The sequence below is a fragment of the Chrysemys picta genome, chromosome 8, assembly GCF_011386835.1.
Source record: "Chrysemys picta bellii isolate R12L10 chromosome 8, ASM1138683v2, whole genome shotgun sequence".
Taxonomy (NCBI): domain Eukaryota; kingdom Metazoa; phylum Chordata; order Testudines; family Emydidae; genus Chrysemys; species Chrysemys picta.
Window position 1 is genome coordinate 1,243,500 of NC_088798.1, and position 16,493 is coordinate 1,259,992.

Consider the following 16,493-nt stretch of genomic DNA (forward strand, 5'->3'; position numbering starts at 1 on the left):
CCCCAACCCTGCAATGGGGCGAGCGCTCGCCCGGGGCAGGGAGGGGTGAAAGTGTGTAACCCCCAACCCTGCAATGGGGCGAGCGCTCGCCCGGGGCTGGGAGGGGCGAAGGTGTGTAACCCCCAACCCTGCAATGGGGCGAGCGCTCGCCCGGGGCTGGGAGGGGCGAAGGTGTGTGACCCCCAACCCTGCAATGGGGCGAGCGCTCGCCCGGGGCTGGGAGGGGCGAAGGTGTGTGACCCCCAACCCCTGCAATGGGGCGAGCGCTCGCCCGGGGCTGGGAGGGGCGAAGGTGTGTGACCCCCAGCCCCTGCAATGGGGCGAGCGCTCGCCCGGGCTGGGAGGGGCGAAGGTGTGTGACCTCTGGCCCCTGCAATGGGGCGAGCGCTCGCCCGGGCTGGGAGGGGCGAAGGTGTGTGACCCCCAACCCTGCAATGGGGCGAGCGCTCGCCCGGGCTGGGAGGGGCGAAGGTGTGTGACCCCCGGCCCCTGCAATGGGGCGAGCGCTCGCCCGGGCTGGGAGGGGCGAAGGTGTGTGACCCCCGGCCCCTGCAATGGGGCGAGCGCTCGCCCGGGGCTGGGTTTGTGATGCTTCTCCCTGGGGGAAAACGCTGCGTTGCCAGCCCTGTGCTCTGCTATTGGGGCACCTGCGCGCCCGGCCTCGCCTGCACAGACAGTTCCAGCTCTGCAAGGCGGACGTGGCTGTGTGGAGCCAGGAGGGAGGCTAGAAGTTCTGTCCCCTCTGCCGTGAGCCCGGGAAGGACAGGCCCAGCTGCCGGAGGGGAAGGACAGAGCTGTGTTGATGTGAGCGTAGGAAGCTGGGAGATCTCTGTGTGTCTGCTGGGACTGCCCCAAGATGAAGAGATTCAGTTAGCTGTGGTGAAGCTGTAACACCATTGCACGCCAGGATTCCCCTGCCGGCGCCCAAGCAATGCTATTAGCCCTTCCCCAGCTAGCCGTCCATCTCTCCGGCTAGCAGCCCAGTGGGATCCCGGCAGTCTGGAGACAGGGGTGCTGCCTGTGCTGAGCAAGGGATTGAGCTGGGGACGAGAGAGGGAGACACCGAGACCGAACAGGACCCTCCCGTGGCGCCAATGGAGAGTTTGGGTGACATCACACCGGGCCTGAGCCTGTCAGTCTGCAATTGTCCCACACACCAGGGGCTGGCACCAGCGCTCTTGGCTGTGTGGTAAGGGCAGTGCCAGGGAATTCGTAGTGAGTAGAGTGCCAGGCCCGAAGGGACCAGATCGCCCAGTCTGACCTGTAGACACAGGCCATTAAACGTCACCCAGGGACCCCGATCCATCCTCACCCCGCCCTGCCCCGTGCTGGGCCCTCCCCTCCACCTGGCCTCCTCGCCCACCATGCCCCAGAACAGCACCCCCACTGGCTGCCAGGCCCTGCTCCTTGCTTGCCACTGTATTAATGTAGATGGAATAAAGGGACCCAAAGAGTCCGAGGTTTGAACGTGACCCAGTCACTGCCCAGCTCTGAACGGTGTTAAACAAGGGCTGAGGTTTGGTGTCCGGAGACCCCCGCCTGCTCCGTCCCCGGCAGCGACACCACGACAGCCCTTCACCCTTTCCTTCCCGATACAGACCGGGGGTGGGGGCAGTGCTAAGTGAGCCTGTCCTTGTAACAGCATCCCTTGGTCCCGCCAGTTCAGCTGGAGGGAGGTTTTAGAGACGGCTGGACAGTCTCTAGGGGAATCACTGGCCTTTGGGGCAAAGAGACGGGCAGGAGCTGCTGCTGAAGGTGGCTCCCGTTTCCTAGCCGACAAAACCAGACAAACACACGCGACGGGGGAGAGAAAAGAGCAGCAGCGAGCGAGGCTGCAGCTTCTGTCCCTGGGGTGTCCCTCACTTGCCACCTCCCTGCTGGAGAAACACAGGCCCAGCCCACGGCGGGTCGGATCAGCCACTCCGGACCTGGCAAACTCGTACCGGCACCGGGCTGTTCAGGGCACTGCTTTTAGCTGCCTCGGGCTGGCTGCAGGCTCACAGCCGTGCTGCACAATACGCAGCCTTGGCCGGCTAAGCCAGGCTCCTCTTAGACAGAAGAAACAAGGAAAAGGGCACAGGTGGGAGAGGGGCGGTGACACAGTCCCAGGTAGTATTTGGGATTTGGCTGGAGCCAGTGAGGTGACTGTATCTCTGGCTACCTCCCTTCGGCCTGGGCTGGCCAGGACTCAGGATTAGGATGAAGGAGGCCCAGGGTCCCAGGAGATGGTGGAGTGACAGCTGTGATGGTGAATCTCATTCTAATAGCCAGTTTTTCTCCCCTGAAGTCCCTTTCGCTAAGGACTGCCAAAGGCAGAGATGGGTGGACTGGCTCGTCCTCTCTGGTGGACAAAATACAATTAGGCCTAGTTTCTGACGCACCAATTTTGGTTCACGGATTCTACTTTCTTGCTGGTCTTGCTACCAGGCATGAACTTAACACAATGCTTGAGTTCTGAGAGGAGGCCATTTGGTTTAGTCTAATTCAGCCTTTGTCTCCCTTTCCCATCTTCTCCCGTTGACGTTCGTTGTTGCTGGCTATCGTGACCCTTCTATGAATTTTTGTTCACTTCTTCAGGGTAAATTTGTAATTAGGGTAAATTTGTAGTCCCAATTATCACAACAGTGCTTGCCCTGTCCCACCCCCTGCCTTGCCCTGTGTCTCCTCTTCCTCTGCCCTTTGGGGCCCTTTCAGTAACATGGCCTTCCGCAGAGGGTGAAGAACATTTCAAAAGGAAACGTGACGAAACTCTCTATTGTGCAACATGTGAGATACAAGCAGCCGCACACGGGGGCTGTGGAACAAGCCAGTGGCCAGCGCTAGTGCAGAGATGTGTGTGCAGGGAGCCTCACAGACCCCCAATGGATACCCGGCTAAACGTTCAGGCAGCAGCCGGTGCTGGCGTCCTCTGCTCCCCCACCCAGCCACAGCGCCCCGCGTGCCACCGCTGCTTAGTACTCGGATAATAGAAGATTACAGGGTTTCTGTTGGAAACATCTATTTACATTCTGCATTGCCCAACCCCCCCATCAGCTCCGCTGTGATGCCACCTCTCCCTGCCAGGCCCTGCGGGGGGAGAGCGCTGCCATCAGGCCCCCTGGGCGGGAGTGACGTGTGCTGTGCAAATGGCGAGCAGGGCGCAGGTCCCTGTTCGTTCTGAGAACTGCGGAAGGGCCTCAGGGCAGCCCCTCTGCAGGATGCTAAGGCCCCGCATGAGACCGGGCTATCCTTTACTTAGGTGCCAATCGAGCAGGCTCGTGGTGACCTTAACCGTGCTATTGATCGAAGGGCGGCTTCAGCAAACACCAGAAGGGGCAGTACAGCGAGTAATCACGTGGGCTGGCGTTTGCACTTCGGGTGTTTCCCTGGGTGAGCAACAGAAGTGGCTAGTCTCCAGCCTGACGCCCCTTCGAGGCTTTCACAGTGATTAAGTCCGTTACGTTCATCTGCCTGCCTCCTACATCACCCAGGCCGTAATGATTCCTGCAGCCAGCCCATATCTTGTGGTTGAGCTAGGGCCTGGTTTGGAGAAGGCGCTGACGAGGCTGGTCATGCAGCTCCCAGCGTTTCATGGCATGACGATAGCTGCCTTTGTGTGTGCACCCAGACCAGGTGTGGGAATGAGGAAGGCTTTGATGAGGAGTGTCCCTCCCAGCTCAGAGGGACATGTTTGGGACAGGCCTTCATATTCTGTTCTGTTCTGCATGTGAGAAATGTGACTACCAGGATGATGCATTTTGGGAATATGGTGGCCAGGCAGCCCTATGGTGGATGGGCCATGTCGGGTACGCAGTGTGTGTGTGTCCAGAATGGACTGTGTTAAGTGCGGGGTGGCACAGGATTTGGGATGGATCACAGCAGGTATATGGGGGGAAGGGTCCCGGAGGGGCTGTGGCGGGTACATGCAGGGGTCCCGGAGAGGCTGTTGTGGGTATGTGTGGGGGTCCTGGATGGGTCACAGCAGGTATACGGGGGGAAGGGTCCCGGAGGGGCTGTGGTGGGTACGTGCAGGGGTCCTGGATGGGTCACGGCAGGTATACGGGGGGAAGGGTCCCGGACGGGCTGTGGCGAGTACGTGCGGGGCTCCTGGATGGGTCACGGCAGGTATATGGGGGGAAGGGTCCCAGACGGGCTGTGGTGGGTACGTGCGGGGGTCCTGGATGGGTCACGGCAGGTATATGGAGGGAAGGGTCCCGGAGGGGCTGTGGTGGGTACGTGCGGGGGTCCTGGATGGGTCACGGCAGGTATACGGGGGGAAGGGTCCCGGAGGGATGTGGCGGTTATGCCGGGCAGGAGGTTTCAGCCCCACGGCAGAGGGGCTGCGTTCAGTACTTGGGCGGGTCCCACCAGCCATGTCAGGTGCGTCACGGGGGCCCAGCTGACCCCCAACAGAGTCTGTTGAGTACGTGGTGGGGATCCTTTGTCAGGGACGCAGGCGAGTCGCGTATTTGTTTCCCAGCCAGTCCCTAGCACATGGGCCCTACACATGTTTATGGCCCTGTCCCCAGGTCTCATGCCATGAACTGAAAGGAGAGATGTTCACGCTGCGGAAGCAGCTGATGCAGCAACTAGTGACCCATCCGGTTTCATGACTTCTCCCAGCAGGAGCCTTGTTCACGCTTGTTCTTTAATATCCAAAGCCCCTGGGCCACCCGCGGCTCCAGAGGCTGCTCTGTCCCCAGGGACTGCAGCTCGCTGACTGATCCAACCACTGGGGTCAAGAAGCGTGTGCACGCCCAGCAGGAGCTGGTCCCCGCGGCAGTAATTGAGGTAGAGGAGTTTCTGCTGGGGGGGCAGCTTGGACTAGGGAGCATTGGCTGGGAAGAGGAGGCCCCCCCCCCCCCCCATCACACCAGCCAGAGGCTGTTTCGGTGACTGTCAGGTTGCTCCAGGGCAGGTGTGACTTCCTGGCAGGGCATTGGGACTGGCATCAGCTGAGCACCAGCCAGAGAACGCCGTGCTGCCCTGGACCTAGCGCCGCAGCGGGTGTGACTGGGTGGCAGGCTGGGGCATGGCAATCCCGCAACTCCCAGGAAAGGTGCGTCTCCTCCAGATGGCCCAGCGTACTGTAACAGCCTGTCCTCTCTCCTGCAGTCCATCGATCCAGGGCAGCAGTTCACCTGGGAGAACTCCAACCTGGAAGTGAATAAACCAAAAAACCGCTATGCAAACGTGATCGCCTACGACCACTCGCGTGTCATCCTGACCTCTGTCGATGGTAAGCGTGGGGCTCGGGGCCTGTTCCAAGCGTTGTCTGAGGGAGTGGCATGAAAAGTTACGCAGGGGGATCATTGTAACATGCAGCAGAACAAGGTTACTCCGAGTGTGGCGGGGCAAACAGCCAGGTGAGCGGGATGCGTGTCCATGCTGTGCCCACGCTGCCCAAGGAGGGTCTCGCAGCCGGGCAGGGGCTGCAGACAGCCCAGAAGTGTACTTTGGCTCCAGACCCTGCAAATGTATCTTTCAGGCAGAAGGATAAGAAACAACAGCAGAATTCTGCTGGCCCCTTCCCCAGCGGTGCGACAGCTGCCCTCCTGCCACGCCCAGGCCCAGCTCTCTCAGCCTTGGTGTAACGGCACCAGACCCCGGTCATCTTCGGGCGGGATCATACCTGGGACCGCCGGAGCCTCAGCTGCATGAGCTCAAAGCCCCATGGCTGGTCGGGGAAGCGGAGCTGGCTCGTCAGCCCTGGAGACGGGAGCTCGTTGTCACAGCTCCGCCCATAGTGAGCCCGCACCCACCGCCAAGGTGCTGCGCCTGCCTCTATGTGGGAGTGGAGCGGGCAGCCCGTGGCCTGACCCCCACCCCCGGGAGCCTCAGTGCGAGCCTTCCCTGGGTGCAGTTCTGTTGCTGCTGCCTGCTGGGCAGAACGGGCAGCACACCCCTCTCAACCCCTCTTTCAGCCGCGCGCCAAGCAGGTCAGCTCAAGGCGACAAATGACAGAGGTTAGAAAGTGCTGCTCGACCCCATCTAGTCCATCCCAGTCCAGGGGCCAGGGCAGGACTCCACAAGGTTTTGGCCCATCTAGATTTGGGTGCCCAAGCGGTGGCTCCGGCTAACCAGGAAGGGTGTGCTGCATTTCTGCCCCTGCTGCAAGGCCCAGCGTTGAGAGGCAAGCGCCTGAGTGCTGAGTGTGTATTGCCCGGCGAGACCAAACGCTGACCCATCCACCTCCCGCTCTGTGCCTAGGAGGCTGCTGACCTCTCTGACCTGCGCTAATGTTTGCTTTCCAGTCCCTGGACGCAGCGCGCTGTATTACAACACCCGCCCTGTCACACTCCTGTCTGTCGCACACATAGAAACGCTCCGGCACCGGAGCATGCGGCTGGCTGCTGGCTGAACGCGTGAGGGGAGCCCAGCTAATGAAATGCGGCCCCTTTGGGTGTTGAGGCTGGAGCTCGCTTGGGATGCAGCCTGCTCTCTCTTCATCCCAAGAAGGAACATCTGTGTAATGCCAACGGGCTGCTCTTCCTTGGCAGGAGGTTCAGCCTCTTCCCCTGTAGCAGTGTGGGGCTCCCCTATAGCGAGGGGCTGAGCGCTGCACTGGGAACCCGCTTTCTTGGAGCGACCCTGGTCCGGTGAGCAGGTTCTGGGACTGAGCCATTCCCAACGAGCCCCGCCAGCTCCCTCTCCTTCACGGCAGGGGGCGCCAGCCAGGGAGAAGAGGCCCACATGTGTGAGTGCGGCTGGGCCAAGGGGCAGCCAGCACCGAACTCCGGCTGATCTGGTCTCCAGGCTCCAGACTGGGTTATGGCCAGGGAGCTTCTCCTCCCCCAGCCCCCGGCGTCTCTTCCACTGATCCCGCTTGCAGCTGCTGGGAATCAGCAGGAGATTCTGCGGTGCCCCGTGGGGGGTGGAACTGATCCCCAGCCTCCTTTAAGGGAAAATGAGAGCATAGTGCCCCCCCACGCAGCACCCACCATATGCCCCCCCCATGTAAAGCACCCCCCCCACGTGTGCCCTCCTGGGGACCACGGGGATCCCTCCGGGTCCTAGACCTGCTGCTGGTGCTGAGGGTGGCTGCAGCCCCCCCAAAGCCAGGTGCTCACATTCAGCTCCGGCAGAACGGCGTCACGTTTGTGTTAGTAACTGCGGGTTTGCGTTTTAAAGGCCTTTCCGGGCAAGAGCTTGACACTGGAGGGGCATGCGGGGGGGGGGGGACACCTGCACGTGGGGGGGTGCTTTACATGGGGGGGGCATATGGTGGGTGCTGCATGGGGGGCACTATGTGCTGGGGGGCAGCCCACGGAACCTAGAGGAGGGCAAGCTTTACATGTGGGGTGAGGGGCGCTGCATGCGAGGGGCAGCGTGCAGAGGCCAGAGGAGGGGGAGCTGGGGGGACCGTCGGGGGGGCGCTGCATGCGAGGGGCAGCGTGCGGAGGCCGGAGGAGGGGGAGCTGGGGGGACCGTTGGGGGGGCACTGGATGTGGGGGGCAGCCTGCGGAGGCCAGAGGAGGGGGAACATCGGGGGGGCGCTGGATGCGGGGGGCAGCCTGCGGAGGCCAGAGGAGGGGGAACATCAGGGGGGGCGCTGCATGCGGGGGGCAGCCTGCGGAGGCCAGAGGAGGGGGGAGTGTTGGGGGGGCGCTGCATGCGGGGGGCAGCCTGCGGAGGCCAGAGGAGGGGGAACATCGGGGGGCGCTGCATGCAGGGGGCAGCCTGCGGAGGCCAGAGGAGGGGGGAGTGTCAGGGGGGCGCTGCATGCGGGGGGCAGCCTGCGGAGGCCAGAGGAGGGGGAACATCGGGGGGCGCTGCATGAGGGGTGCAGCCTGCGGAGGCCAGAGGAGGGCGAACATCGGGGGGCGCTGCATGCGGGGGGCAGCCTGCGGAGGCCAGAGGAGGGGGGAGTGTCAGGGGGGTGCTGCATGCGGGGGGCAGCCTGCGGAGGCCAGAGGAGGGGGAACATCGGGGGGCGCTGCATGCGGGGGGCAGCCTGCGGAGGCCAGAGGAGGGGGAACATCGGGGGGCGCTGCATGCGGGGGGCAGCCTGCGGAGGCCAGAGGAGGGGGGAGTGTCAGGGGGGCGCTGCATGCGGGGGGCAGCCTGCGGAGGCCAGAGGACGGGAAGTTTTTCGCATGTTCCCCTTTGCAAACAGACACGGGAGAGCGTGAAAGTAACAGAGCAACAAAACCTGTCCCGAAGTGCTGCGAGGCCGCAGCAAACAGCGGGCCAATGTGAGACAATTATTTCAATCTGTTGCCTGGGGCTGTACGTGCTGCCTGTGAACTCCCCTTTGTGTGCGAGGTGGCAGCTGTCTCTGCTTCCATGTTGCCTGATTGCTCCAATAACGTGTGTGTTAGATGGTTCCAGTAACGCACAGCCCCCGCCAGCTCTCGCTGCGGGGAGGGACTGGCTCAGCGCCTCGCAGGTTCGTCAGACGCCTTGCAGTCAGCCCGGCTCCCCGGGTAACCCGGCTCCCTTGGTCTCCGCAGGGGTGCCCGGCAGTGACTACATCAACGCGAACTACATCGATGGGTACCGGAAGCAGAATGCTTACATCGCTACCCAAGGGCCCCTGCCAGAGACGCTCAGCGACTTCTGGAGGATGGTGTGGGAGCAGAGGACAGCGACCATAGTCATGATGACCCGGCTGGAGGAGAAATCCAGGGTATGGGGAGCTCGGGGCGGGACGGTTCTGACCCCAGTGAAACACGGGTCACTGTCGCAAGCGCAGGGTGGGAACAAGCTTCTCTGAGTAAAACCCTCCCCGCCACACACGCGCTAGCCACCCCCCCCCACTAGCTCCCTGCCCCTCCTCTCGCCCCTGCTAGCTCCCCTGCCCCCACTAGCCTCCGCCCTTCCTCTTCACACTCAGGTGCCCCCCCCACCCACACGTGCACGCACCCGCTCCAATGCGAAGCTCTGCAATCGGAGTGTTGGGGCGCCGTGTCCCCACAGAAGCAGGGTGGTGAGGCTGGTAATGAGCGTTTTAAGCGTCGGGCAGCCTGCTAGGGCCGCGGCGTCCCCGCGCTGCGGAGTTGCTGGTGGAATCTCCTTGCAATGACCAGGCTGATCTGTCCCCGGGCCGATGCCAGAGAGCTGCAGGGATGATCCCATCTCGCCGGGCTCGGCTCCGGAGGCTGCAATGTAGAGCCCCTGCGGAGCCGGGAAGGAAGGAACAGGGGCCTCCTTTGGAGATGGGTTTGTGGCCGCCCTGACCATCTCTCCCCGACTTCGTTTTCTCCCAGTATTTCACCGTTGCCACGCCAACCGCAGGCAGCGGGCCAGTGCTCAGGCTGTGAGCTGGGGCTGCAGGAGGGGAGAGCCAGGGCTTTGGGCTCAGCTAAAAGCCAAGTTCTGTAGCGCTCTCCCCATCCCGATGGTGGGGTGGGAAGCCCCTGCGCACGACACGGCTGGGGTGGGAGCGCCTCTCAGGGAGGGGCCCAGAGGCTGCCAAACAAACTTGGTTTCCCCCGGGGCCCAAGCAGGCCTGGCTTCAGGCTTCCCCCGGCTGCTGAGATCAGGCCAGCTCCTCCCCGGGCAATGGCCAGTCCCTCGCTAGAGACAGACGCGCACACGGGTGCAGCTTTGTGTCCCCTGCTGGCCCTACTGCACCTGCCCCAACGCTCTGCCGGACACTGGCTGAGCCCCCCAGGACTGCGCACACCGAGGGAAGCAAACAAAATGGAGCCCTGGGGTTTGTGCTCCGGCTCCAGCGCTTGCTGAATGGGCAGAGGTGCCTCCTGAGAGGGGGAGGAGCTGCAGCGGCTAAGGGCCCCTGTGAGCAGGGGCCAGTGGCTAAAAACACCTGAGTGGCCCTTTAAACTTTTTTTTTTTAATTTACCTTTGAGGTGTGAGAAAAAGCCAAATAAATCACTGTCATGTCACTTGTAGGCTGGCTACTTATCACAAGCCATTGCAGGGTGCATGCTTCTCTATGATAACGGGTGTCTCTGGACCCTGCCGGCATCTGTCTGCCTCCTGCTTCCCTGCTACTGAGACGTGCATTATCTCCCCCTAACACACGCACCGGCCTGGAGGCAGTGCACGGGGCAGGCCCTGGGCTGGGCATGTGCAACGTCAGCCACTGGAGCAGGGACAAAATGAGCGGGGAGCCCCGGGCGCCGTCCATGCCGCCGTGCCCCTCACACCGCGAGAGACCAGCCAGCCAGCCAGAGACAGCCCTTCCCATCATCCCCAGCAGGCAGCCCTGCCCAGAGAGACAGAATCCGAGGAGGAAGTGGGGAAAGTATTGGGGTCGGCCTGAAACCGGTTACCCACAGCGGTACTGTGAGTACCCTACTGCAGCCCTGTGCTGGACAGGAGGCCTGGTTCTTCCCTGCTGACCTGGCATCTCTGGGAGAGAAGGGAACAGGGCATGCGGGAGGGAGTGGGAGGGGAGGCTGGCAGAGGGATGGGGGTCGAGGAATCGCTTTTCCATGAAGCTTCTCTGGATTGCATTTCCTTTCCCAGTGTTCCCTGGCGAGAGACCTCCCGTCCCCCGCGATTTGGGATTCAGTCGCTCCCATTCAGCCTGTTCCCTTGTCCTCTCCGTCTCGCTCTCCCCGTCCTGCCCCATTGCCTTCAGAAACAGACAGTGGGGGTTTAGTGCTTGCCTGGCGCTCTTCCTGGACTCTGCTAGGAGCCTGGACAGCCTCACCCAGCTGGTTCCCTTTGCTAGGCACCGCTAACCACTGTGTCCCTGAACTTTGGTCAGCCACCAGCATGTGGCCTGGGAGGAGGGTCCCCCTCCCCCCCCCGGATTTCTGTGGGACAGCCCCAGTTTTGCTGGGGCCAGTCCTTGTGCCACAAGCCTAGTTTATGCATCACAAAGTGCTCTGGACCCGACACCACCATTGCCTCTTGATGTCGCACCAGGACAGACGCGGCAATGTCAGAGGTTTATCCTGGAAAAGCCTTTTCCAGCTGGCCCCCTTCTCAAGCGCCCCATTGGCCAGCGGCTCTGGCGGCTCAGCACAAGAACGCGGCTACAGCTGTGTAGCCTGTGGGCCAGGCTCGGAGGCTGTGGAGCCGGCGTGTGATGCGGAGCGGGCTCTGATTTCTGAGCCGAGAGCCGCACGTCCCGCCGGTAATGCCGGGTGGAGATAAGCTGACCCGAGGCCAGCCGCAGCCCTGTGGGGTGACCGTGCTTTAAAGGGCTCCTGGGCTCTGGGAAGGGGGGCACAAGCTGCAGAAAAAAATCTTTAAAGAACATCAGCTTTTATGTCGGCAATCTGAGCCTGCTTGATGGTCCAAATCATCCTCCCTTTTCATGTTCGCACAAAGCGAGAGCCGCATAAAGGACCGAAGAGTCTGGCTCGGGCAATTTAACCGACTTCAAAGCTTTACAGTCAGTTTCCGAATCGTTTGGTGGTGGTTAGAAACACTTCGCTTTCCCAGGGTGCTTAGCCCTGGCGCTTCCCACCGAGTGTGGGAAGGGGTCAGCGCTGGCTCCTGCCGGAGAGCCCACCCCAGAGGCCACGCCTGCTGTGCGGCTCCCCCTCCCACTTTGCCAACAGTGGCACCGGAGCAGGGAGGGGAGGGGAGGCCCAATGCACTGCTCACCAGCAACCCTTGCTCTGCAGGCAGACGTGGCTGTTGGGCTCCCCGAGGCAGGAGGGGCCACTCAGCAAAGCTGGCAGTAAATGTCTGTTCAGGACGTTAGTGTGTTCCTCGCCTTAATGAGAAGCGAGCGCTGCCAGAAGAAACCGTCTCTTATCGGCTTTAGTGCCACAGCGCATCGGCTTCCGCATAAAATTTACAGAGCTTGAAAATGGGGCATAAACATTATGGGTAAATTTGGCAGAAAATGTGACTGACTCTTATCTGGTCATGAATAAATAATTTTCAATTACCAGCCCCAGCGCTGCTAGGAGCCCGACACAGGATGCTTCGAAAGTTGGGTTTGTGTTTGTGCAATGCCAGCTCTGTGGTTCCCATGTGTCGGGGAAGAGAGGCTGAGAGAGAGACCGCAGGCTGGTGGGGAGGGCGGGCAGCAGATCTCTGGCCCTGACCTTTACACTCCAGAGACACTGAGAATCTTGCTCAGATTAGCCAGGGTTTGCTTCCTCCTGGAGCGGCTCTGGGCCGGTTGCAGCTCCCACTGATCCGCAAGGATTGGATCAGTTTAGCCATAACCTCAGCGTTCGTTCTGCAGCCAGTCACTGTAAAACAACGTTCTGCTCCATGCCCAGCGATGGGGAGATACACACGCTCAGATGTACGCACAGCCCGGGTCTCTCCACACACTCTCCACCGGGGATGTGCTCCATGCCCAGCGATGGGGAGATACACACACTCAGATGTACGCGCAGCCGGGTCTCTCCGCACACTCTCCACCGGGGATGTGCTCCGTGCCCAGCGAGGGAGAGAGATTCGCACACTCAGATGTACGTGCAGCCCGGGTCTCTGCACTCTACACTGGGGCATCCTGAGAGAGGCTGGAATCTCAGCTCCCACTCTCTAGGCATGCAGCCCCTGCTTCATCTTCTTTTCGGGGGCAGTGCAGGCTTGGGGGAGATCAGGGCAGCGACAAGCCCCAGTGCCAGGACCTCGCCAGAGACAGAAGCGGCTCAATTGAACTGCAAGAGGCAGGATGGCCACATCCCCGGGGCCATCCCGCTGTCCTTTCGCCTGTCCCAAAGCTCACCCAGCTTACGGTGCCGTTCCATTGATTCTAATTCCTCCTGTCCCCCTTGTGAACATGCAGCTAATGATTACGTAAGACAAGCCCCGGTGAGCTCCCATTCATTCCCCTCTCCTAGGGCAGGCATCCGGGTCCCAGACAGCTCCCAGGGGTGGGAATGAAGTTCCTCTTGGCCAGGCAGCTTCAGCGGCTGGGCTCGGCTGGGCGTTGGAGTCGTGTGCAGAATTAATAGGAGCCAAGGTTTGGAGACAATCAAGAACAGGAGGCAGCTTCTAAAAACCAAACCATTTGAATAGCCAAGTGCGGGGGGGAGGGGAGCGGACGCCCCGGGCAGGTGAGATGGGGGGGAGGGGAGCCAAGAGGCAGACTAACCAATAGGCCACCCGTAGGACCTGCCATTGCGTTTCAGGGAGGAGGAGACGCAGCTCAGACAGGAGGATTGAGGGGTCAGAAGAGAAACTGGGCTCTGTGCGTAGGGTGGCCCCGAGACTCGGGCAGGCCCTGCTGTGCTGTGCTGGGCCATAGCATAGCCTGTGGGAAGCAGCACTCAGCCCCCCGATGCGTCTCTGAGACCGAGGAGCCGCGCGGTGGCTGGGGCCGCGAGGGCCACGGACAGAGGCCGATGTTCGGCCGTGCTAGGGCTGTGGAGGAGGAGGCTTGGCTCTAGGCTGATTGCAGGGGGGCAGCTTTCCCAGGATGTGCCCCATCTCTCCTCCTGGCAGTCGCAGGGGGAAACGTGCTCCGGCCGCGGGGTTTGAGCGGGAGTCTGCGTCTGCAGCAGGGGGGCCTTTGAGGCTCCCACACTGGAGAGGGGCGAGGCCGATTCGAAGGGATCGAGTGCCAAACCGAGGGTTGTCTGGGCCCCCTACGAGCCCCCCATGGGCTGCTCCCGGCCTGGTGCCCGTGGCAGCCTTCCCTGCAGTGCAGAGAGCACCAGGCGTAGCACGCACAGTAGCCGGGTGTAGAGCGCTGCATGCTGGGACCTGTCACTCCCATGGGGCCTCGCCACCTACCAAAGGTGGGGCCAGCGATACTGCGTGGGGGCACCTGAGGGAGCAGGCTGCGGAGCTGCTGGAGGGCTGGGCGCTCACCCTGAGTCTGGCCTCAGAGCCGCAAGAGGCTCCTGTTTCTTCCCTCCCAGTGTGGGGGAGAAGGCCCCTGGGCTGGCTGCAGATTGCTGGGTCGCTGGCTGTGTCTCTCTCTCACCCCCGCCGCCCTTTCAAGGGCAGACTCTCCGGTCTCTCTCCTCGCCTCCTGACACTTGGCTGGTTAGCACAGAAAATTGCTTCCAAGCCCAAGTTAGTGATGCCCTGCGGGGCCCAGCTCCGCGCCTGCAGCGTCCCTGTGGGGCAGGGCTGGCGGCCCCCGATCATGCCAGTGCCACAGTGGAGTCTGGAGCAGAGGATTATAGGTTCTGGGCAGGTGCCCGCAGACGGGGAGGCAGCGAATGTGCTCCTCTGCAGACCCCAATCTTCCCAAAGAGCAGGTAGAGAACAGGAAATTATAGGGGAGAGAAATTGCTTTTTGTATCCGTGCCTCTTCTCTGCACTCGTTCGCTTCCTCGCTGCTGTCCCTGCATTCTGTGCCCCAGCCACCTGGCCACCCCGATCATTCCTGCACCAGCGAGCTCTTCCCAAAGCAAACCCCTTTGAATGTGGGCCCAGGGGAGCGCGTGCTGGCGCTGCGAGGATTCAGAGCTGCAGTGGAGGGGCCCAGGACAGCGCGTCTCAGGGCGCTTTGGGTTCCCCACACCACAAACTGCATGTTACATTCAGGGAGGGCTGTTCAGCCCCGACCCAGGCCTCCTGCAAGAGCCCTGGCCAAGCCGTGACCCACCCTTTTGTGTCATGCTGCAGGTGAAGTGTGACCAGTACTGGCCAGGCCGGGGCACAGAGACCTACGGGCTGATTCAGGTGACCCTGCTGGACACCGTCGAGCTGGCTACCTACACCGTCCGGACGTTTGCACTCTACAAGGTAATGGGTGGGCTGTGGCTGTGCCCTGCACGCCTGGCCCTGGGGAAAGCCAGCCCCACAGAGGCCCACGCGCAGCCCCTGGCTGATCACACCGCTGGGCTGTTTGGGCAGTGACCGGATCGCGCCCACAGGGCTCACGCCCAGCCTACGCAGGATTTTGGCCAGGACACCATGGGGTATGCTAGCCCTGTGCTTCTCTCCACCGGGCAGAGCATGGAGCTGCTCGCCACGCCAGCTGCTGCTCTCCAGCCTGCTGCATTCCTTAGCCATGCCCGCGGAAACCCCCGTGCTCAGCACACAGCAGCGAAGCGCCCGCAGCGCCAGGCTGAGTCTGGCTCCTGCAGGGACCCTGCACCCAGCAGGTGGAGGGTCCCCGGGCAGAGGCTGACGGCACTGCTACAAAGGGGGCTTGCTCACTCCCCCAGGCAGGAGGGCAGGGGGGTTGCTCTCTAGGAGATGGGCCACCCTTGGCTGCCCAGCTGGCTCCCCAGGGAACTGCGTGTGCGCTTGGTCCATCGCAGGCCAGAGTACCCCACCTGCGAGCCTCCAGCTCCCACCGTCCTCAAGGCACCAGGTATCAGTGGAGCGATTGGAGCAGGGAAGGTCCCCCCCTTCTCGTTCCTTTGGGTCTCAGTTTACCCACCTGGCCCATCCTTGTGCGGTGCCGAGAACTGTTCACCTTCTCCTCAGTCTGATCCAGATCCATACAGTGCACACGGCGCTTTCCCCAGATCAGCTGTCTGTGCTCATGAGGCCGCCCTCCTGCCTCCTCCCCCGGGCTCAGGGGCGTGGCTGGGGTCCCGGTGCTGAGCGGGGCTCACAAGAGGGGGTATTTGTGCCCGTTTGTGCGGGTGTTGAACGCCCACGGTGACGCACACGGCCGAGTCCCCCAGAGCCCGGCTCGTTCTCAGCCCCGGCATGTCTCTTTGGGCTCCTTGGCAGAACGGCTCCAGCGAGAAGCGAGAGTTACGCCAGTTCCAGTTCATGGCATGGCCGGACCATGGGGTGCCGGAGTACCCCACCCCCATCCTCGCCTTCCTGCGCCGGGTCAAAGCCTGTAACCCCCTTGACGCTGGGCCCATGGTTGTCCATTGCAGGTAAGAGTCCTTGCGGGAGGAGCTGCTGTGTTCTAAAGGCTACAGGGGGGCACGGGACACTTGAGCTGTTGTAATAGAACAGGTTTCTCCTACATGCTCGGGGTCTCCTACACGCTCGGGGTCTTACTGATCGCCATATTTGGGGTCGGGAAGGAATTTTCCTCCAGGGTAGATTGGCTGAGGCCCTGGAGGTTTTTCACCTTCCTCCGCAGCATGGGGCAGGGATCTCTAGCAGGAGGGTCTCTGCCAATTGAAGTCACTAAGACACAGGAGTTGGGGACTTCATCAGCAGAGTCAAGGAAAGGGTAGGGACAGTTTTGTGGCCTGCAGCATGCAGGGGGTCAGACCAGATGATCATAATGGTCCCTTCTGACCTTAAAGTCTATGAGTTTGGCTTATTCCTGCTCTCGCTGCAGCCTGGGCCAGGGTGAGGGGAGTGCCTCCCCTGGGGACCCCCCGGGCCAGCGTCTTCGCTACTGGTGGAGTTTGCAGTGTGGTGCCACTGTCAGACGAAACGGCGCTTCTGCACCTCTCTGATCAGAACTGCAAAGCCACAGTTCTCTGAGCAGCAGCAAACACCGTTGAGAATTACAGCATGCTCAGAGCTGCCCGGCCAGGGGATTCCACGCACGGATGCACATGCCCCCGCACAGGGCATTTATTGTCGCTCTCCGGGAGGGGTGAGAAGGGCTGTATTTGCTGGAACTGTTAGTCCACTAAGAATCAGCATCTTCTCTGGCCTGAGATTTATCTCCCCCAGCAGAGTGGGGACTATCCCTGAGCAAACCACTCCATCGCTGCTCACTTGCAAATGCCTTGGAGACAGTATTTAAT

The 16,493-nt window shown here is 61.8% G+C and overlaps 1 protein-coding gene across 21 annotated transcripts in view; it reads left to right on the forward strand.

Moving 5' to 3' along the window:
* Positions 1–16,493, forward strand: part of PTPRF (protein tyrosine phosphatase receptor type F) — a 560,345-nt gene that overhangs the window by 527,967 nt on the left and 15,885 nt on the right. For all 21 annotated transcript variants that reach the window (XM_065555287.1, XM_065555291.1, XM_065555298.1 and 18 more), the window contains 4 exons: positions 5,095–5,218; positions 8,433–8,608; positions 14,443–14,562; positions 15,505–15,659. In XM_065555287.1, coding sequence (XP_065411359.1) covers positions 5,095–5,218; positions 8,433–8,608; positions 14,443–14,562; positions 15,505–15,659 — 575 coding nt within the window. The remainder of the gene's footprint in view (positions 1–5,094; positions 5,219–8,432; positions 8,609–14,442; positions 14,563–15,504; positions 15,660–16,493) is intronic.